At 43.3% G+C, this 21,982-nt stretch overlaps 1 protein-coding gene and 1 long non-coding RNA gene across 2 annotated transcripts in view; one reads left to right on the forward strand and one right to left on the reverse strand.

Moving 5' to 3' along the window:
- Positions 1-2,555: 2,555 nt before the first annotated feature.
- Positions 2,556-21,982, forward strand: part of LOC125448272 (E3 ubiquitin-protein ligase MARCHF9-like) — a 49,621-nt gene continuing 30,194 nt past the window's right edge. Inside the window, exon 1 of the mRNA XM_048523444.2 lies at positions 2,556-3,368. Within this exon, the coding sequence (XP_048379401.1) occupies positions 3,018-3,368 (351 nt within the window). The 5' untranslated portion in view covers positions 2,556-3,017. The remainder of the gene's footprint in view (positions 3,369-21,982) is intronic.
- Positions 19,144-21,982, reverse strand: part of LOC125448276 (uncharacterized) — a 143,976-nt gene continuing 141,137 nt past the window's right edge. The window contains exon 13 of the long non-coding RNA XR_009443518.1: positions 19,144-19,382. This is a non-coding gene — a long non-coding RNA (uncharacterized LOC125448276). The remainder of the gene's footprint in view (positions 19,383-21,982) is intronic.

The following is a 21,982-nucleotide window of genomic DNA, read 5'->3' on the forward strand; positions in this document are numbered from 1 at the left end:
AAATCACACAATGATGTATGCAGAGTTGCTCAGAGATAAAGGCTGCAGAATGCAACACACAAAGGTGGTTTAATGAGACTGCAGGCCCCTTGAACACTATCTCCTTTCTGTGTATTGACTCATTATTATAAAGAAAATAGATACTTTTCATTTTAGGCTGCAGAGAATTTGAGCGTCTTAAATTGCTGACTTGATCATAGAAAAAGTGCTGATTCCACATGTACAAAGAATGGGGCTTTAAAATATATTTCTGCACTAGGCTTGGGGTGAGGAACTGGTGAACAATGACTCTCTGTGGAAGAGTCAAAGCTTTGATGCTTGCATTTAGTCTCTTCTGCCAGACTAAAATTCCACATTATATGTAATTTGAGATGCCCTCTGACAAGTGCAAAATTATTGTTGGAAATGCTATCTTTCAAATGACACAATACTTCAACCATCATTAAAAACAGATGACTGGGTTATTTAGCACTTTGTTGTTTGTGGGAACTTGCTATGTGCAAATAGGCTGCTGAATTTCCTACAATATGACAATGACCACATTTCAAAATCATGTAACTAGTTGTAAAGGGTTTTGGGATGACCTGAAGTCATGAAAGAGGCGATATTGATGGAAGTATTGCTTAAAGGGAATCATTTTGACTTTGATAGTAACGTTGACCAACCAGCAGGTTTGCATTTTCCACAGCTTCTGATTTCCTTCTCTAATGACTTCAATAAAATGCATAAAAGACTTCAGAATCAATGCCATTTCATCTTACACTCAAGGCAAAAATCACTACAAATCCTTAAATTGTGACGGTATATTCAAATGTGCAAAAGTGTTCACCTGTTGTCAATAAAGGAAGACAAGTGCAGATGACAAATCAGAATAGTTCAAAGAGAAATGAAATGTTTTCAGTGAAGCAGAAAACAATTTTCCATCTTTTAGATTGTGTATATGTCTGTTGTGCATGAAATGCTAATGAAAGAAATCTACCCCTGGATAATGTATTATTTGATCAGTGGGGACATATTGTCCTTCAAATAACTCCAAGAGGCTGGCATCCTGTCATCAGGTTACCCTTTATTTACATATGGGCAGTCCTTGCCACTGATCCAGCTCCCTCAGAGCCAGTTCTCAGAGTAAACAAGATGTCTGACACTCCTGTTTTTATCTGTCAGCCAGGGCTCACTGATTAGACCAACTTAACAGCCCCAATCAGGGAACTCATATTCTATGAGGTCCACCTGGCTGACCTTCTTACAATCACTACAGTCTCCCAGGGCTGTTTCAGTGGATAAACTGTTATGGAAATTGCCAGGAAAATTCCTGATTTGAAACTCTGTGTTGGGAATACAAATTCATAAATTATTCCTGCACATTGTTGGTATTCCAGCTGGAGAGATAACATAATCATGCCACTAATATTTTGTATTTACATAGGTTACATGGCAAAGAGACAAGCCATTCATTTGAACAGTTGTGTATTGATTCTTCACTCTAGCCACCTCTCATATTCTCGAATTTACCATTGTAACCCTCTATTCCTTCCCCCCTTTTAATGTATCTATACTGGGCTAGACTGTTCTAAGGGTCAATGAACCTGAAATATTAACTCTAATTTCTCTCCACACATGCTGCCAGACCTACTGAGCCTTTTGAGCAATTTCTGTTTTTGTTTCTTGGCTAGATGTTGAAGTTTTCAGAGCTAGATCGCAAAGTTATGTTGCACTGCAATTAGCTGCTGGCTGTGATAGATTCCTTGACCGAGCTGTTTAATGCAGGAAAGCTTCAGAACCACTTGTGGCATCATAGTATACACTGCTGGTCAGAATCTGTAAATCCTTATCATCATACCCAACTGCTCTGGAAATATTTGATTTCGTTGTAATATTCTCTCGCCTCAAGGTGATGATCCAGGGAAGATAATTTCAACCAATTCTACTTATTAGGAAACTGATTGGATTGATGGGGGCAGTGTTTTGTTCAGCGTTGACCTTGTGGAGCTGATAGTGTCTGTAGGTTGCATCCTGTTTGGATGGGGATGGGGCCGGCTGAATGTTGGTCTTTCTAACAACTTGCTTTTATACAGTGCCCTTATTGCAGTAAGCAACGCCCCAAGGAGCTTTATGGACTGATTATCAAACTAAGAGGTAAGTTTTAGGGAGCGTTGTCTTTTCCGGGTGTGTTACAAGTGGAATTGAAGATTGCCGTCAAAAACAACGGGTGAAAACCGAAAGAACTGTTGACGCTGTAAATCAGGAACAAAAACAGAAGTTGCTGGAAAAGCTCAGCAGGTCTGGCAGCATCTGTGAAGAAAGAATCAGAGGTAACATTTCGGGTCCGGTGACCCTTCCTCAGAACTTGCCTCAGTGAACCGGGAACATACGAACGGATGGGAGTAGATGGTGACTCCCGGGAATCGCTGTCCAATTCTATCTATTAAAACGGGGGAAGGAAGCTGATTCCGCGGGAAATTCACACGTGGGGGACGTCAACGTGCAGCTGCTAAATTTCAGTGGCATGAGGGAGGAGGGCGAATAAAAAGCCAAATAAACCTGTAACGGAAGGTATTAACAGTGGGAGGAAGAGGGTGATTTCAAACAAGTGCACAAGAGGCAGGGGAAGAGCGGCCCTCGCCTCCTGTTTGGTCTCAGGGTGGGATCGCCCAGGAGATGAAGGCTGGGCTCTGGCTGGTTTGAAACACGCACACGTCGGGTTTAGACGTGCGCGGGTTGGGGAATGTGGCGAGAAAAGATGAAAGAGGCCGGCGGGCGGCGCCTTGTGCCGGGGAGGAGCGGGATGGCGTTGAGCGGCTCGGGAGAAGCGAGCAGCTCCCTCTCCTCTGGATAAGGCGCGGACAATGGGATGCGCTGCTACAATGGCACCAACGATTTCTCCCGCAGCACCAATTCTATGCTCAGTCGAGGAATTTTGCTGTCAGGATGTTTAAACGTATATTTTTTAGCAGCGATCACTAATCGACTTTTTTTGTGTTGTTTTGCATTCGGTTTAGTGCAAACACCAGATGTAAATGATGTTTAAGTATCACATCCGCATGGTTTTCAATGACCTAAAAGTGCTAGTTTTGATGAGATCTTTTACGATGCAAAGGAGCGAGCAGGATTTAGAGACGGGCCAGAGGAGGGAAGGAGAAGAGGAAGGAGGAGGAGGGCGGCTGGTTGGATCGGGATGCGGCTGGCCTCCGTTCCCCAATTGCTCGTCCCGGGCCGACGAGGATTGTTACGGGGCGGAAGGTGCCGGAGCTGGAGGGGGACAGGAGGAGAAGGAGAGCAATGCGCCTCTCCAGACCGGGATGGACTCGGTGTCTCTCAGCAGCACCGAGAGCCCATTGTGCAGGATCTGTTTCCAGGGACCAGACCAGGTACGGTGAGCATAAACGCTGAAATAGTACATTCTACTCACATATCCCCGATGAGGCACGATTCTCAACACCAGTGTTTGCACCGAAGGCTTAAGAGTTGTTAAAGCAATAATGAATAAACAGGGTTTATACAGGTCTGGAAATATGCAGGTGCTGGCGTTGAAATATTGTTATGCCCTCGAGTAGAGACGATGAAAGGGATGATCTAACTGAGGTGTGTAAAATAATAGAAGGATTTGACGGTTTCTTTCCATGTACCCCTTTCCCCTTTATTTGGTTTGGGGAGAGGTAATCTTAAGAACAGAATATTAAAATTTGAGCGCGATGGGGGTGGTCAAAGAGCACGTCTTCACACACAAAGGGGAGTGGGAATCTGGAACTCTTCCCGTCTCCCTCCCAAAACTGAGATTGATTTCTGTTGGGTAAGGGTATTCAGGGATTTGGTACCAATGTGGGTAACAGCTTCAGATCAGTCATGATCTAATTGAATCGTTGGAGCAAGTAAAAAGGGCTGAGTGGCCTCCCCTTTCTAGGTAGCTATTTACAAAAGGATAGTTTTAATTGTTTTTATTGGGTGAATGATATCATAAAGGGTGTAGCTTAAGATACCTGGCAAAAGCAACATTGGAACTGCCCCGAAATCAGAAAATGCTGCAAATGTACAGCTGGCTGATCAGCGGGAGAATGGTTATTGGTGTCTTATGAGAACTGACGTGGAGAGGTCCTTTTACAGGACTGACCACAATAAGTTTGGAATGGGGCTGGGTGTAGAGGAGGGGAGTGGCTGAAGGTCAGAGAGGCCAGCAAGAAATGAGACTGAGATAGCTGGGATCTGGCATTGTTGGGAGTTGATGATGTTGAGGGTGACAAAATGAACATCACATCTTGTTCTTGACATCTATATTGAGGCCACATCTGATTTTGTGAGTTTTGTCACTTGGTTTGATGAAATTGGGTAAGATATTCTTGGTGATTTGGGGTTTTATGCAATAATTTCTATTCTAATTATCGTGCAATATGGAAGTAATCACTCATTAAGTTCGTGGACTATTGGCTCTGTACCAACAAAAAAGATGGAAAACTGATTTAAAATATCAGACCTGTCCCCATTCCATGGTGCTATTAAGGAGAATATGTGGGAAGGATCAATGATTCTATACTTTGCTATCTGTCTAAGAGATTGCTTAAACTATTTGAGAAGATTGCTGCTTTGTCATGTTGTGCATTAGTTCAAGTGGAGCAATGTTAACCTAGCCTGAGAAGCGGGAAATTAATGGGATCATGTGGGATGCAGTTTCTGACCCATCCACTTTTGGATGGGTGTAAGTCAGGATTACATCTGACTCCTAATGAATGAATGAGGTTAAAATTGGCTCCAATTTGAGTCTCTTCTTTCCACTTAAGAATGGGTTACACATGTGAGCTGAGATGGTCAAAAATGCTCTTTCACTTTGGCTGTCATCACTAGAATGTGCTTAACAATGTCTATAACCAAGTGGTTTCTGGTGCATGGGAGCATTTTCTTTTGGTTGCTGTGCCTTAGTTACATTGTGAACTTGGTGGGCTGATTTCCTCTCTGTTAGTTCTCATAACTTTGTAAGTGAATTTTAAGTGACCAGGGAAATCTGCCACTGTTAGTATTGTAGAGACTGAAACCACATTTGAATCTCATTTTACAAAGCAGAGCAAACTCAACAATGGTAAATATTAATATCTGCTTCCACTAGGGAATGAAGTGAAGCACAACTAACAGTTTTGTCTTTTTGTCCTGCATTGTGTTACATTTTTTGCCTTGTAGTTAAACATTGCAACGTGCTGAGAACTTGATGGTTTACGCTGAATGGGGGAAGGGTTTGACCACAATAATTGCTGCACTGCCACATGTGCCGAAACGGTGTACGTGCTGAGCTGTGGCACCGTGTTATTGTTCTTGCATCTGAATCAGAAGAAGGTTGCAGATTCAACCTCCTATTTAATAAAATAATCTATTGCAGAATTAAGAGAGTGCTGCACTTTTGGGGAGGGGGTGGCGATCGATTTTCGGATGCAACATTAAACTGTTCCCTCAGGTAGATGTAAAAGGTCTCAGTGGCACTATTTTGAAGAGCAGGGGAGTTTTCTTGATGTCCTGACCAATATTTATCTCTCCAGCAATATAATTTTTTTAAAAAATTCACTAGTTATTATCACATTACTGTTTGTGGGAGCTTGCTGTCTATAAATTGGCTGCTGTATGCTTTCAAAAGTATTTCTATCGCTGGAGGCTTGGGGACTGCTTTGCAGAACACCTCGACTCGGTTCGCAATAAACAACTGCACCTCCCAGTCGCGAACCATTTCAACTCCCCCTCTCATTCCTCAGACGACATGTCCATCATGGGCCTCCTGCAGTGCCACAATGATGCCACCTGAAGGTTGCAGGAACAGCAACTCATATTCCGCTTGGGAACCCTGCAGCCCAATGGTATCAATGTGGACTTCACAAGCTTCAAAATCTCCCCTTCCCCCACTGCATCCCAAAAACAGCCCAGTTCTTCCCCTCCCCACACTGCATCACAAAACCAGCCAAGCTCGTCCCTCCCCCCACTGCATCCCAAAACCAGCCCAGCCTGTCTCTGCTTCCCTAACCTGTTCTTCCTCTTACCCATCCCTTCCTCCCACCTCAAGCCGCACCTCCATTTCCTACCCACCACCTCATCCCACCTCCTTGACCTGTCTGTCTTCCCTGGACTGACCTATCCCGTCCCTACTTCCTCACCTATACTCTCCTCTCTATCTATCTTGTTTTCTCTCCATCTTTGGTCCGCCTCCCCCTCTCTCCCTATTTATTCCAGTTCCCTCTCCCCATCCCACTCTCTGATGAAGGGTCTAGGCCCGAAACGTCAGCTTTTGTGCTCCTGAGATGCTGCTTGGCCTGCTGTGTTCATCCAGCTCCACACTTTGTAATCTTGGATTCTCCAGCATCTGCAGTTCCCATTATCACTAATTAATCAGCACTATTGGCTGAATAAAGAAATACATGCCTGTCTGTGACACTGAGCCCACTAAACTAGGAAAGTCCCTGTAATGATTCCACAGAGGCAGGTAGCCCATCATCAAGTCACCCTTTTATTTACACATGAAAAGTCCTTGACTATAGCACTGCCTCATAGAGTCAGGCACCAGAGTATCAGTATCACTGACACTCAACCTTTTGAGATGTCAGCCAGGGCTCCTTGATTGTAACAGATTAACAGCGCCAATCAGAGAACTCATTCTATGATGTCCAGCTGGGCTGACCTTGTTACAATTACAACAGTGCCCTTTTTGTTTTTTGATCTGTGCTCCCCTCTCAGGATTAAGGAGAGGAAAATTCAGCTAAGGCACCCATCTCCTGATCACTAGCCTGTGACTGGAATGTGGAATAGGCGTCTGTGTTTTGTTTGTTTTGAATAAAATCAGGTCTGTCTGTGATCCCATCTACAGTCATGTAGTCTGCTGAAGTGAGGCAAAGCTTTCAATTTTGGAAGGGATAGAAAACAGTTGGATTAGTCATCAGTTATCCTCTCCCTGTTGCTTTTGATTTAAGTCAGTAGACCGATTTGATTGGATTGTGTTTGTAATGGCCATTTGTCACTTGTGTCTCTGCCTAAGTTAAAGGTTTTGCATGCTCTGAGGTTTGTAGAGGAAGAATGGCTATCTGGGTGAGGTACCAGAAGGCAATGTTGGACACATTGCTGACATGTCAATGATTTTAGGAGGTAGAGGAGAGAGAAGCGATTGAAACAATTACTACAATTTGTAGATTTAACCATATCACCTCATTCTGCCACTTGGCTTTTAACAGAAATGCCAAAATCTGGAGATTGGTTCCTGCAAATGCTGTAAATATTTATGTGCACTGTCATAGTTGTTGCACGCTTGTGTGTGAATTTGTGAGTTTTATATAATGTGAAGTTGGCTGTTTACCTTGTATCTTTGTGCTTTCTAATTACACTGGTTCTTTTTCTTCAAAGCTTGTACATAAGTCTCTTCTGACCCTTTTATTTACAACATTTTGACCCATTCATATTTTCTCTCTTTTCTCCTTGTTTTCCTTTTCCTGTTCATTTTTTTTGGCTTTTCCTTACCTCCAGTTAGATGTGCCGCTGTACTCAAAAACAAAAACATAAACCAAAGAAGAATCTGTTCCAAATGATAGGATGCTTTTGCAATCCTTGTCAAAGTGTGGGGGCGGTGGGTGAGAGCTTAGCTGCCTCAAATGCTGTATTTATGTTATTGAATTGCTTGAAGGAATGGGATTGGAATGTTGCCCAAGAGGTTTCTGTGCTGTGGAACTGACTCTCATAGGGTAGGATGTCAGTTTCACATGCTGAACAAACTCGACTGCACCTGTGTGAAAGCTTTCAAATGCATGTGTTTTTCACAACAACTTGCATTTGTGAGGCACATCTACCAAAGTGCTTTGCAGGAGCATTATTAAATGGAATTTTACACTGAGCCATGTGGGATTTTGGGATGGATAATCAGGACTTTAGCCAAAGAGTAAGGTTTTGAGGAATATCTTAAAGGGAGAGTTAGAGATAGAGAGAGAGGTGGAGAGATTTAGGGAAAGAATTCCAAAGCTCTGGGCTACCAGTTGTGGAGCATTTAAAATACAGGATGTTCAGGAGCTAGTATGAGAGGAATACAGGTATCTCAGAGGGTAGTATAGTTTATAGAACTTTAGAGAGAGTAGCTGGGGTCCGTGGACTGATGAGAATTTTAAAATTGAGAGTTGTTGGATTTAGAGTCTTGTAACTTCGTATCTGGCACTTAGACATTCAGTAATGTCTGGGAAGCAAGCAACAAATGGGCATTACAGTCTACATTGGGTTGGTAGACTCCAGGATTTACAGAACAGATTGGTGGGTTCGATATTACATGTTTCTAGGGGGTATATTTTTGGGGGTTGGGGAGGGGGCACACAAGTTAGGAATTGTCTAGCCTATTACCTGCCCACCCACCATATGTAGATATTTAAGGGTCAATTGAGTTTCTTAACTCATTTGACCCCAGTATTGCCCCATGCCTGCCATAATATTGTTGGCTTCACTAATTTACCTCGCTCTGTGTAAAAGACGATCGAATGACCTCCTCCTGTTCTTGTGTAACAGCATCAAGAAGGGGCAGGATGGCCTCCTCCAGTTCCTGTGTAAGCCGATAGCATCCCAAATTCAATTTTTCCTTTTAAATCTGTTTTTCACTAACACAAGGCAAACATGTAGCTCACCGATACTTGTGCAGTCTTTAAGAATGGTTTTAATTACAGCAAACAAATGATTTAATGAAAATGCATCTACGTAGGTGAAAATTCGTCAAATGCCTGAATTGAGAAAAGATTTAATTTTTCCAAGTTACTGTCAGCATTCGTCAGAAAATCAAAATGAATTGTCTGTTATCCCTCTTAGTATGTAATTACAAACAATTTCAGTGATTACGATTGCTAACAGTTTGAAATGCCATCAAACATTTGCTGAAAGAAAGAGTATTCAGAATTCAACTGCTGCTTGTCTGGAAATTCACTGTAGTACTGTGGGAGTGTTCATTGTTGGAGGTGCCACTTTTTTTCGGATGAGACATTAAACTGAAGTCCCCATCTATCCTCTAAGTCGGACATATAATATTCTGTGGCACGATTTCAAAGAGGAGTGAGACGCTCAGCTGCTATCATGGACAATTTTCATCCTTTAGTCAGTATTGATCAAGATCGGATTGGATGTTATAACTAAAAAAAACTGGAGATACAAAACAAAAATCAGAAACAAAAACAGAAATCGCTGGAGAAACTCAGCAGGTCTGGCAGCATTTGTGGAGAGGAAGCAGAGTTAACGTTTTGAGTCCAGTGACACTTCTTCACAACAGTTCTGAAGAATGGTTAACTCTGCTTCCTCTCCACAAATGCTGCCAGACCTGCTGAGTTTCTCCAGCGATTTCTGTTTTTGTTTGTGGACATTGTAACCGATGGCAGGCTCCTAGCACGTTCCTGAACTTGGAGGCTCAAACGTTGGAGTTCAGGCCTGAGTGTGATAATTTGTGTGAGCTGTCAATGGCTTCAGTCTGACTCTGTAGTCTGATTTTAATTTAAGGCCGCTTGCCTCACCTGTGACAACCTCCTGGAAAACCATGTGAGAGAGGGAACCAGAGGACATAGTCTCACAATAAAGGGGTAATAAAGCAGTAATTTGAGACTGAGATGAGGAGGAATTTCTACTCTCACGGGGTTGAGTGTCTTTGGAACTCCTTATCACAGAGAACTGTGGAGGTAGAGTCTTCTTGTATACTTTTAAGGCTGAGATAGATAGGTTCTTGATCAGTAGGTTACAGGGAAAGAAGCAGGAAGTGGATGTGAGGAATGTCAGATCAACCGTGATCTTATTGAATGACAGAGCAGGCTTAAGGGGCTAAATGGCTGTTCCTATTTCTTATGGTCTTATATCTGTGTTGGTTGAACGTGTAGAAACCTGTTTAAGACTCCTACGTCCCTTTCAACTTCTTTCAATCTATTTAAACGCTTGCTCATAGACTAGATGTGTTACCTGTTTTTCCTTCCTGTGTTTAGCAGGTACATTTGTTCAGTGTCTCCAATTAGTCTGAGTACATGCACTGAGAATGAGGAGAGTTTTGAAGATCAGAGAATAACACCATAGCTGTTCAGCTAGGCAAATAGACCTCTGTGGACCAGGAGCATTAGTTCAGAGGCTGAGCTGCTGAGAACTTAAACCAGAGACTGAAGTGAAGAAAGGAATGTGGAGCTTTTCTCTTGTGTAGGTCCTTTTGAGGGTTCAGAGTATCTGGGGTCAAAATTGGAAGGGGAGGGGTAGATTGACTGTATGCTGCAGTGTTGCTGAAATTTGAATTCCCATTAATGAAAGTGGAGGTTCAGGTGAAAAGGGAGGAAAAAGAGGCGCTGGAAAGCTGCGTTGGTGAGTAGCCAATAGATCCAGATTCAAAGGTATACTTTAGGTGTCAAGTGGCCTTGTTTGTAGCCAGGCCATCTGTAAATTGTGCTATTATGATTGTCTTGTCCATTACCTGAGCCTGGAGGCCTGCCTTCACCAATCTAGGTACCTGAATAGCAGTGGCTTGCCAATGTCCAGGTCATTGGTGTCGGAGAGTTGGAGCATCGAGACATGCAGTGTGGGAAAGCACCCTGACTCCTTGTGGTTGTGAGCTTTCTGTGGCACAGATGAATATTCCACCTGCTTTAGGACCCAATGGGATTTCAAATGGGCTGCTCCATTGGTGTTTCCAGGCCTCATCTGCTTTTTGTCTCCCTTTCACAAGACCATAAGATGGATAAGTAGTCCATTCAGCTCACTGAGTCAGCTCTGCCAATCATTGAGATTGTGGCTATCCGATAATCCTCAACTCCATTTTCCTGCCTTTTCCCATACCCCATGATTCCCTCACTGATTAAAAATCTGACTGTCTCAGCCTTAAATATTCTTAACTATTCTCAACAGCCCTCTGTGGTAAAGAATTGCATAGATTCATTACCCTCTGAGAGAGGAAGATTTTCTCTCTCTGAAACCAATGCCCCCTTATCCTGAGATTGTGCACTGAAGTCCTTGACTCTCCCATAAGGCACCTTTCTACATATTTCTTATTCTTCTAAACTCCATTGAGTACAGGCCCAACCTCCCCATAAGAAAATCCCTCCATACGTGGGATCAGCCTAGTGTACCTTCTCTGGACTCTGCAATGCCAGTATATCTTTCCTTAGATAAGAAGAACATAACTAATCACAATATTTTGTTTTTGCCTGACTAGTACCTTGTACAGTGTTAGCAAGGCTTCCTTTTCTCGTGCCCCATTCCCTTTGAAACAAAGGTCAACATTCCATTTTCCTTCCCTATTATTTGCTGAACTTGTATATTAATTTTTTTGTGATTTACACACAAGGACTTCCAAATCCCTCTGTGCTGCAGGTTTCTGCAGTCTTTTTCCATTTAAATAATATTCAGCTCTGCTGATCCTGCCAAAGTGCATAACTTCATATTCTTCCCACATTGTATTCTATCTGCCAAGTTTATGCACACTCATTTAATCTGTATATATCCCTCTGTAGACTGTCAACCTCACCAGTTGCCTTCCTGTCTATTTTAATGATTGTACATTCACTTCCCTCATCCAGGTGATTAATTTAGAATGTAAATAACTGCGGCCCTAGAACTGATCCCTGTGGCACTCCACTAGTTATAGTTTGGCACTCTGAAAATGCTCCCCTTTTTCCTGACTCTCATCTATTAGTTAGCCACACCGCTATCAAGTTACTGTACAACCCCAACACCATAGGCTGGTATTCGATATCCTCAGATGCAGTAGTTTATCAAATGCCATTTTAAAATCCAAATGTATTATATGTACTGATTTCCCTTTACTTATTCTGTGCGGTACCTCCTGGAAAGAATTATAATCAATTTGTCAGGCATGATATCCCCTCCATGAAGCCATGCTGACTGTGCTTGATTATATTGTGTAGTTCTAAATGCTCTACTCTTATGTCCTTTATCATAGACTCTTAATTTTTTTTCTAATCATAAATATTAAGCTAACTGGCCTATGGCTACCTTTTTGTGTCTTGCTTCCTTTTTTAAGGTTGTTACATTGGCAGCTTTTCAATCCTCCGTAGCTACTTCCTTAAATATCCCGGTGTGCCACCCTTCAGCTCAAGGGGACTTCACAGCTTTTCGCTCAATTAGTTTCCCTTGTAGTTTTTCTGTGGTGATAGGTATTGTATTCATTTACTCCACACCTTTGGCCCATAATTTAGAATTTTTGGAATGCTTTAGTGTCTTCTACCATGAAGGCTGATGCAAAAATATTGATTCAACTCTTCTGCTATTTCCTAGTTCCCCACGACTATTTTCCCAGCATCATTCTCTAAGGGGCCCACGTACACTTTAGTCTCGCTCTTCCTTTCTTGTACATTTTAAGAAACTCTCATTGTCCGTTTTTATTTTCTTTGCGAGCTTACTCCTGTAGATTATTTTCTCTACTTGTTTTTGGTAATCTGGCCCTTCAGCCCATTGAGTCCGTGCCAACCTATCAACCACTAATCGCACTTTGCAGCTCTTTGCTCATAGTCTTGAATGTTATGGCATTTCAAGTGCTCGTCCCTGTGCTTTTTAAAGGCTGTGAGGTTTGCCAGCTTTACTACTGTCTCAGGCAATGCATTCCAGATTCTCACCACTCTGGGTGAAAAAGTGTTTCCTCAACTCCCCTCTAAACCTCCTGCCCTTCACCTTAAAATTATGCCCTCTCATTACTGTCCATTCAACCAAGGAGAATAACTGCTTCCTATCCACCCTGTCCATGCCCCTCATACTCTATTACACCTCAATTAAGTCTCCCCTTGGCCTTCTCTGCTCTAAAGATAACAACCCAACCCCTATCCAGCCTGTCTTCAGAGCTAAAATGCTCCAACCCAGGCAACAACCTGGTCAATCTCCTCTGCATTCCTTCCAGTGCAATTACATCCTTCCTATTGTGCAGTGACTAGAACTGCACACAGTACACCAGCTGTGGCCTAACCAAGCTTTTGTACAGCCCTAACATAACCTCCCTGCTCTTATAATCTATGCCACGATTGATAAAGGTAAGTGTCCACTATGCCTTCTTCACAACCCTATTAACCTGCCTTGCTGCCTTCAGGGAACTGTGCACAAGAACCCTAAGGTTGCTCTCAGCTTACTAGCGCATCACCTCACCCTTTTCAGGGTTAAATACCATCCACCACTGATTTGCCCATCTAACAAACCTGTCTATGTCCTCCTGTAACCTAAGACCTTCTTCCTCATTATTAACTAAAATCTTTGTGTTATCCACAAATTTACTAATCTCTTCCTAACGTTCCTATTTAATCTCTGTCACATTGATTTTTCTTTCAATTTGATACTGGCCTTAACTCCCTTGGTTAACCATGGGTTGGTTTATGCTCTTCCGAAAATCCTTCTCTCTCACTAGGATACATATCTTTGCTGTGAGTCATGAACAGTTTCTTAAACATTTTCCATTGTTCATCAACCATCTTGTCTACAGAATACCTTTCAAGCCAAATCTGCCATCCGTCCTTTGTAGTTACCCATGTGTTTAGCACAGTTGATTCCAACCAAGTTTCACACCCTCAGACTGAATGCTAAATTCTACCATGCCATTAGACCATTAGGTGTAGGAGCAGAAGTTGGCTGTTCAGCCCATCAACTGTTGACCACATTATGGTCAAACCTATTCTGTTTCCTCTGTGCCTGAGATCCTTTGATAGTTTGAGGCCATAATCTAGCGTTTTCTAAAAATGAAGTCTCAACTTCTGCTTTGTTGACATATCTTCAGTTACCTTTTTTCATTTTTATTTGGCAGGGCTACAAGTTTTGTCCTTTGTTATTTTAAGTCTCCCAGCTATTGAATATATCATCTTTTGTGATTTAGAGGTGGAATGATTGTTGGGAAGGTATGGAAGTTTACAATGACAGGGCCCACTTTGCCTCAGCTTATCTGCTACTGAAACCTTCATCATGCTCACTGACTTACATTGGTTCCTGGTTCGGGAACACTTCAGTTTTAAAGGTTGCATCCTTGTTTACAAATTCTACCATGTCATTGCCCCTCCTTATCTTTGCAACCTCTGTTACCCTATATCCTTCTGACATCTGTGCTCCTCCAGTTCTGACATCTAGAGCATTGCAGATTGGAATCACTTCACCATTGACAGCTGTGCTTATCTCTGCCTTGGCTCTGTGATAGGGAATTCTCATTTTAGACCATGCCACCTATTCATTTTAACTCAGTCCCTAAAACCAACCTCTTTGATTAAGCTTTTGGTCATTTGTATGAACATTTCCTCATGTTCGATACTTTTCCTTTTAAACCGCTTAGAACACTTTGCTACCTTTAAAAGTGCTGTATAAAGGGGAGGTGGGACCTGTACAAGAAGGACCAGTTGCACCTAAACTACAGGGATACCAGTATATCTGCAGGGAGGTTTGCTAGTGCCAATCGGGAAGGTTTAAACTAATGTGGTGGGGGTGCTGGGAAACAGAGCAGTCAGTCAGCATATGGAGTGATTGCGGAGAAGTTCGACATTAAGTATGTCTAATAGGACGGACAGGCAGTACAAAGATAATGAACACGGCGGGACTGGCATTAAAATAACACCACAGAGGCTAATATCCCGTCACCAAGTCGCCCTTTATTTACACATGAAAGTCCCTGGTACTGATCCTGCTCCCCCAGAGCTAGCTCTGAGTGAATAGGATGCCTGACACTCCTGTTCACATCTGTGAGCCACGACTCCCTGATCGGACCTGGTTAACAGCTCCAAACACAGAACTCATGTTCTACAAGATCCACCAGGTAGACCTTGTTGCAGTCACTACACATCCCTCCCCCTCTGAATCGGAGGACATAGGCCTGTTCTCTTTTTTTTTGTAGCTCCCCCTGCAGTGTTTTAGTCCCGGCTAATGTTCCTCCAACTCTGCCTCTGATGCATTACTGAGTAATGCAGAGTAGCTCACCTCTTGTGCCCAGAGCATCTCAGAAGAAATTGTTTCTCTTCTTCAGGCAGCAAAGGTGTCGAGGCTATGACATCCACCGTGTCTCTCTCAGATTCAAATGTGCCTTTAACACTGGACGGAGAGGGAGAACCCAGAGGTTCTGGAATAGTTAGAAAGGCCGTAGAGGAGCCGGGCACATTTTTGCTCCTGCACCATTTGCAAATTTGTAGCTTTCATATGGTCCAGGTGCTTGTTCAGGACTGTTGTATCTACCCAAACTTTATATGTCACTGGACCTAACCTTGCATTGACCATACCTTTTACCCATGCAGGGCTGTTCCTGTGGTTCTTACACCAAACTTTGTACCCTGAAGTAAACTGTCTCTCTCTCGCTTAGCAGAGTCTTGTGTCCAGCATTGGCCGTTTCTTTAAGCCTGCCTTCAAAGTTTGGACTGCTCTTTCCACCAGACCCTTGGATGATGGATGCTGTGGAGCTGTCCTTATATGTCAAATACTATTGACCTTTAGGAAATACTCAAATTCCCTGCCAGTAAACAATGGCCCCTTACCTGTGACCAAAACTTCTGGGAGTCTGTTTATTGCAAAAGATGCATGCAGCTTTTCTATCATCATCCCCCAGTTGGACGAATGGATTCTATGCCACTCTGAGTGAGTGCTCACAATGGCTAAGAACATTCAGCCCCTGAAAGAACCTGCATAGTCGACGTGTAACGGAGTCTAGGGTTTACCTAGTCCTTCCCACAAATGTGGGAGAGCTGCTGGCAGTCACTTTTGTCCTTTTTGGCACTCTGGGCGTTGCCTCACCAACCCAGCTATGTCTCCATCCAATCCTGACCTCCAGACATAACTTTTCACCAACATCATCATTTTTGAAACCTCTAGATGATCCTGATGGAGTTCAGCCAGTATCTGGTGGCAACCTTTGCTTGGGACAATCTCTCTTGCTCCCTATAATAACTTGCCGTCCTCTATTATGACCTGGTCTCCGGGTCCAGAAAGGTTGTGACAGCCCTTTGGTTACCCCCATCACCAGCTGTTTCAGTTTTGCCAGGACTAAATTTTTCTGTGTCCAAAGTGTGATATTGTCAGCTGTGACTAAATCTAAAACCATTACAAACTCTTCCAGTGATGGTACCACCATGGTGTGTCTGCCAGCGGGAGATAGCTCAATGCATCCGCATTTGTAACTTAGCCTATCGGATGGTGTTCCAACTTGTAATTTATATGCATTTAGTATAATAGCCCACCACTGAATTTGGCTTGGATCAGCACCTGGGACTACGATGTTGTAGCCATTACAGAAACTTGTTTGAGAGAAGGGCAGGACTGACAGCTCAACGTCCCTGCGTTTAGATGTTTCAGGCGAGATAGAGAGGGGTGTAAAACAGGAGTGAAGTTTCTTACAGATTAAGGAGAATATCAGAGCTGTATTAAGGGAGGATATTGGAGGGCTCAACCAGTGAGGCCCTATGGATAGAACCCGAGAATAAGAAAGGTACAGTCATTATGACAGGATTTTACTGTAGGCCTCCAAAGTAAACAGTGTGAGGTAGAGGAACAGATTTATAAGCAGATCATGGAAAGATGTAAAAAGAACAAGGTTATTGTAGTGGGTGATTTTAACTTTTCTGATACTAGCTTGGACTGTCTTGGTGCTGGGGCCGTGGGTGAGGGGGTCAGATTTTGATCAGTACATCCAGGAGGGTCGCTTGAAACAATATGTAGATAGTCTGACTAGGGAAGGGGCTGTACCAGACCTTTTTAAGGGAGAATGAGCCTGGCCAGGTAATCAAAGTTCCAGTGAGGGAGCATTTTGGGAAGTGATCATTAATTCCATAAGTTTAAGATAGTTATGGATGAGAATCAGACTGCAAATGCTAATTCGGATGCAAATGCGAAATTAGGGCAAAGCTAAATACAACAGTTTTAGGTAGGGGAAATTCGATTGGGGGCAGGGTAAATCCACACCTGAAACATGGGAGTCTTTTAAAAGGCCAATTGATCAGAGTTTAGAACTGTCATGTTCCTGTCTGGATGGACGATAAGGATCACAAGATTTGGGAATCTTGGATGGTGAGATATTGAAAGATTAGTCAAAAAGGAAAAGGAAGTATATGTTTAGGTAACTGAAATCAAAAGTGGCCCTTGATGACCATAAAGGAAGCAGAAAAGCACCTAAACACCAAATTAGTAGGGCTAGAAGGGCCCAAGAAATATCCTTGACAAGTAGGATTCAGGAGAACCCAAAGTGTTTTATACATGTATTAGGAGCAAGAGAGTAGCGCGGACAAGGGGAGATCCACTCAGGACAAAGGAGGGAGCCATAGGAAGTGGGTGAGGTCCTTATTAAGTACTTTGCATCTGTATTCACCAAGGATAGGGATATGGATGACGGTAAGATTAGGGAGGGTATAGTGATATTTTGGGGCATATTGATTGGGGTCTTGAAAAACATTAAGGTATATAAGTCCCTAGGGCTGATGGGATCAGGAGGCAAAGAAGGAGATTTCTGGGTCTTGATAGGGATCTTTGTAACCTCTTTAGCCACAGGCAAGATCCCAGAAGATTGGCAAATAGCCAGTGTTGTTTCTTTGTCTAAGAAGGGCAACAGGGATAATCTAGGAAAATACAGGCTGGTGAACCTTACATCAGTGTAGGGAACTTAATGGAGAAAATTCTCGAGACAGGATTCACTCACTTTTGGAGAAGAATGGACTTATTAGGGATAGTCAGCATGGCTTTATGTGGAGGAGATCTTGTCTTACAAATCTGATTTAGTTTTTTGAGGAAGTATGATAATTGATGAGGGTAGGGTTATAGATGTTGTCTACAAGGACATTACTAAAGCATTTGACAAGATCCCTCATGGTAGGCTGGTCCAGAAGATTAAGTCATATGGGATCCATGGTGAGTTGCAAATTGGATACAAAATTTGCTTGGTCATGGAAGACAGAGTGTAGTTGTGGAAGAGTGTTTTTCTAACTGGAAGTCTGTGACCAGTGGCATTCTGCCAGGATCAGTGCCGGGACTTCCATTGTTTGTAATATGTTTATAAATGATTTGGATGAAAATGTAAGTAGTCTCATCAGTAAGTTTGCAGATGATATGAAAATTGGTGGCGTTCTGAATAGTGAGAAAGGCTATCAGAAGATACAGCAGGATATAGACTACTTGGAAAGCTGGGTGGAGAAATGGCAGATGGAGTTTAATCTGGATAAGTCTAAGGTGGTGCATGTTGAGAGGTCAAATGCAAGAGAAAAGCATACAGGAAATGACAGGACCCTCAGGAGCACTGATATGCAAGAGGGATCTTGGGCTGCAAGTCCATAGCTCCATGAAAGTTGCAACACAAGTGGATAAGGTGGTAAAGAATGTGTACAGCATGCTTGCCTTCATCAATCAGGGCATTGAGTATAAACATTGGCAAGTTATGTTGCAGCAAGACTTTAGTTAGGCCACATTTTGAGTTCTGGTCACCACACTGTAGGAAGGATGTGGAGGCTTTGGAGAGGATGTAAAAGAGGTTTACCAGGATGTTGCCTGGATTGCAGTGTAGTATGCATCCGGAGAGGTTGGGCACGCTTGGATTGTTTATGCTAGAGCATTGAAGGCTGAAGGGTGACCTGATAGAAGTATATAAAATGAGGAGAGGCATGCATAGGGTGATAGAGTCTTTTTTCCAGGCTGGAAATGTCAAATACTAGGGGACATAATTTAAGGTGAGAGGGGAAAAGTTTTTTTCACCTGGAGGGCTGTAGATGCCTGGAATGCACTGCTAGGGCAGGTAGTAGAAACAGATACAACAGCAACATTTAAGAGGCATTTAAACAACCACAAACAGGCAGTGAATAGAGGGATACAGACCATGTGCAGGGAGATAGGATTAGTTTAGAATGGCAAGGGCTCTTGTGGCGCAGTGATGTCTGGGAACTGGGTGCCTGGTTTCAAGCCCACCCTGCTCCAGAACTGTGTGTGAACATTTCTGAACAGGCTGATTAGAAAATAATAGAATGGCATCATGGTCAGCACAGACATGGTGGTCAAAGGGCCTGTACTGTAATGTTATATATTCTAAGTGCAGATTGCTGCTGAACCAGATCCAGTTCTCCAGGAACCATTGCTCAATTGCAAGCCTGGAGTGAACGCCAGTGGTGAAATGACAATGAGAAACACTGCAGTAAAGTGCAACATATTTACTAAAATGGCATGCACAGCAATGTTATTGTCGTCACAAAGATGTGAATTCGTTCTGTGCCCCTCTGCTTGACTGCAGAAACTGTCCCTCTTTAAATCGTGCTGTGGATTGATTTCTGATGAGTGCTACATTTCTGCTTGTCATCCATCTAGAAAATGTTGTCTATCGCCAAACAATTGTCTCAATGATTTTCTGATAGATAGCAATTTAAGGCTTCATTTTGGAGCTGCGAATTTTCTGACGGATTCCAGTCTTGTTCCTTCTGCTTGTATTGATTCTCAGTGAACTGAAACGGCAGGACGAGAGAATTAAATATAGATTATTTCTCTCCTGCCCACTGCGAATGCGTTGTTCAAATCTCCTGCCTGCTCAGCCCATTTGGGTGAATTTTCTGATCAGTTGCCCTTGACCCTTTCTAACGTGTGGTATGTTTTTTACATTTGTATCTGCACTCCACTGTGTGGAATATGATGTTATTGAGACAAAGGCCCCACTGAAACTTGTTTCTTTCAGTCCAAAATGTGAAATGGGTCCGATATCTGCACACAGAATTCAGCTGACTTGAGCGGGTTTGCAGCAGCAATTGTCTGGAAATCTAGATGTGCAATGGAGAGGAAATGTTTCACTGGGATCAGGCCGGGGGAGTCTGATGTTTCACTGGACATCCCTGCAGAAGTATTTTCACACCTGTCAGGAGCACAAACCCTGGAAGGTTGACCTACCAGCCTAGAAAACAAAGCTGTAGCACTTCCACCCCTCTGTTCCCCAGTCTCTCACCTTGATCATACCAGTTCAAATATCACTTAGGAGTGTGATAGAATACTGCCCACTTGCCTGGATGAGTGCAGCTCCAACAACACCTGAGAAGTTTGACATAATCCAGGACAAAGCATCCTGCTTGATTGGCACCACATCCACAACCATTCACTTCCTCCAACCTCAGTAGCAGCATACATACCATCTACAAGGTGCACTGCCGAAATTCACCAAAGCTTCTTAGACAGCACCTTCCAAATTCACGACTACTTCCATCTCGGAAGACAAGATATATGGGAACCCCATCCCCTGCAAGTTCCCCGCCAAGCCATGCACCATTCTGACTCGGAAATATATCGCTGTTGCTTCAGTGTTGCTGGGTCAAAATCCTGGAATTCCCTCCCTAACAGCATTGTGGGTCAACCTACAGCACATGGACTGCAGTGGTTCAAGAAGCCAGCTCACCACCACCTTCTCAAGGGCAGCTAGGGACGGGCAATAAATGCTGGGCCCAGCCAGTGACACCCATGGTCCACAAAAGAAACAAGCTCCTTCAATGCAGCCTGGTATCTGATCATACGTGAATCAGGTACTCACTGGCTGCTAAGTGTACTCGCTGAACAAGCGGGGGTGGGGAGAGACCGTGGCAGTTTTAATATGGCTTCTGGCAGAAGACAGGAGGGATCCTTTTCCCATTTTTAATGTCAGTGCTTCCGCATGCTGACAGCTAGAGAGAAACATTCAGCATGGTGAACTGCACCCTGTAAGGGAATGACAGCAATAGTATTTCAAGTGCACGAAGGTCAGCGCCAGACAGATGGAAATCTAGTGGTGGTGGAAACCTCAGACGAGGGAGGATGGGAGATGCTGACCCAGGCTGAAACAACAATGTGTCCATATGGCACCTTGAATGTACTCAAATAACCCAAGGTGCGTCAAAGGAACACACACATACATATACACTCACTCACTCACTCACACTCAAAACAGGGCCACCTAAGGAGACATTAATGCAGACGACCACATGTTTAGTCAAATAAGTAGGCTGTAAGGAGCCTCTTAAAATGGAAACAGAGAGGACATTCCAGAGCTTAGGGCTTGAGGAAGGCTTGCACGCCAGTGGTAAAGAGATTTAAAATCCAATGTTCAAATAATCAGAATTGCAGCAGTACATGTATCTGAAGGCTCTGGGGACTGGAGAAACTTGCAGGATGAGGAAATGGAGGGCACTTCAGATGAAATATGAACATTATAAAAATAGCAGGGACAGCTCCCCTATTCAAAATACTACCATAGATTCTTTTAAATCCACCTGAGAGAGCAGACGGGACCTCAGTTTAACATCTCATCCAAAAAAAATCACGTCCACAGTGCAACACAGCGGGAATGTCTGCGGATTAACATGCTGCAGTCTATGAGAATAAAACTCTGTTCTGGGTCTTTGGGAAGAAAGGGTCAGGGTGAGGTCAGAGGCATCCCTGAAACGACTGACTTCAGACTGAAGCAAATGGAGGCACCCCTCTAACCCAGCTGGTGTGTCACGGAAACTTTTCTTGCTTGCAGGAACAGGGTAATCAGGCTGGTGGTGAGTTGAGGACTTTAACTGTTTGTTAATTGACCACTTAAGGGTTTAACTGCTGGTGAGTTGAGAAATTCCCCAGTGGGCCTTCTTATCCAGCACTTAATTTCTCAGATGTGAGAAGGGGACAAGTATCTTTCTAGGGCCAACTCACCCAATTACTTGACCTTCTTACCACCTTCAATAAGAAGACAATTGCATGTGGTGCATCTTTGTATGCATATGGTGCATGTTTCTGTTTATGATGTGGTTTGTAAACAGTTATGTTGAAGGACCCCCTTTCAAATGCATTAGCAAGCACAGATGCTCCCCTTCCCTCCCAACCCCACATCTAAATTCTAGCACGATATAATACTCTGAAGGGAATCAGTTAGCTGAGCTCCTCTACAATGGGGAAACAAAGCATAGACTGGGTGACCACTTCGCATAACACCTATGTCTGTCTGCAAAAAAGACCCTGAGCTTCCAGTTGCGTGCCATTTCAACACACCACCCTGTTTCTTGGCTAACATCTCTGTCTCAGGCTCGCGAAGGTCAGTGCAAGCTGGAAG

This window comes from Stegostoma tigrinum, chromosome X (assembly GCF_030684315.1).
Source record: "Stegostoma tigrinum isolate sSteTig4 chromosome X, sSteTig4.hap1, whole genome shotgun sequence".
In the NCBI taxonomy this organism is placed as follows: Eukaryota; Metazoa; Chordata; class Chondrichthyes; order Orectolobiformes; family Stegostomatidae; genus Stegostoma; species Stegostoma tigrinum.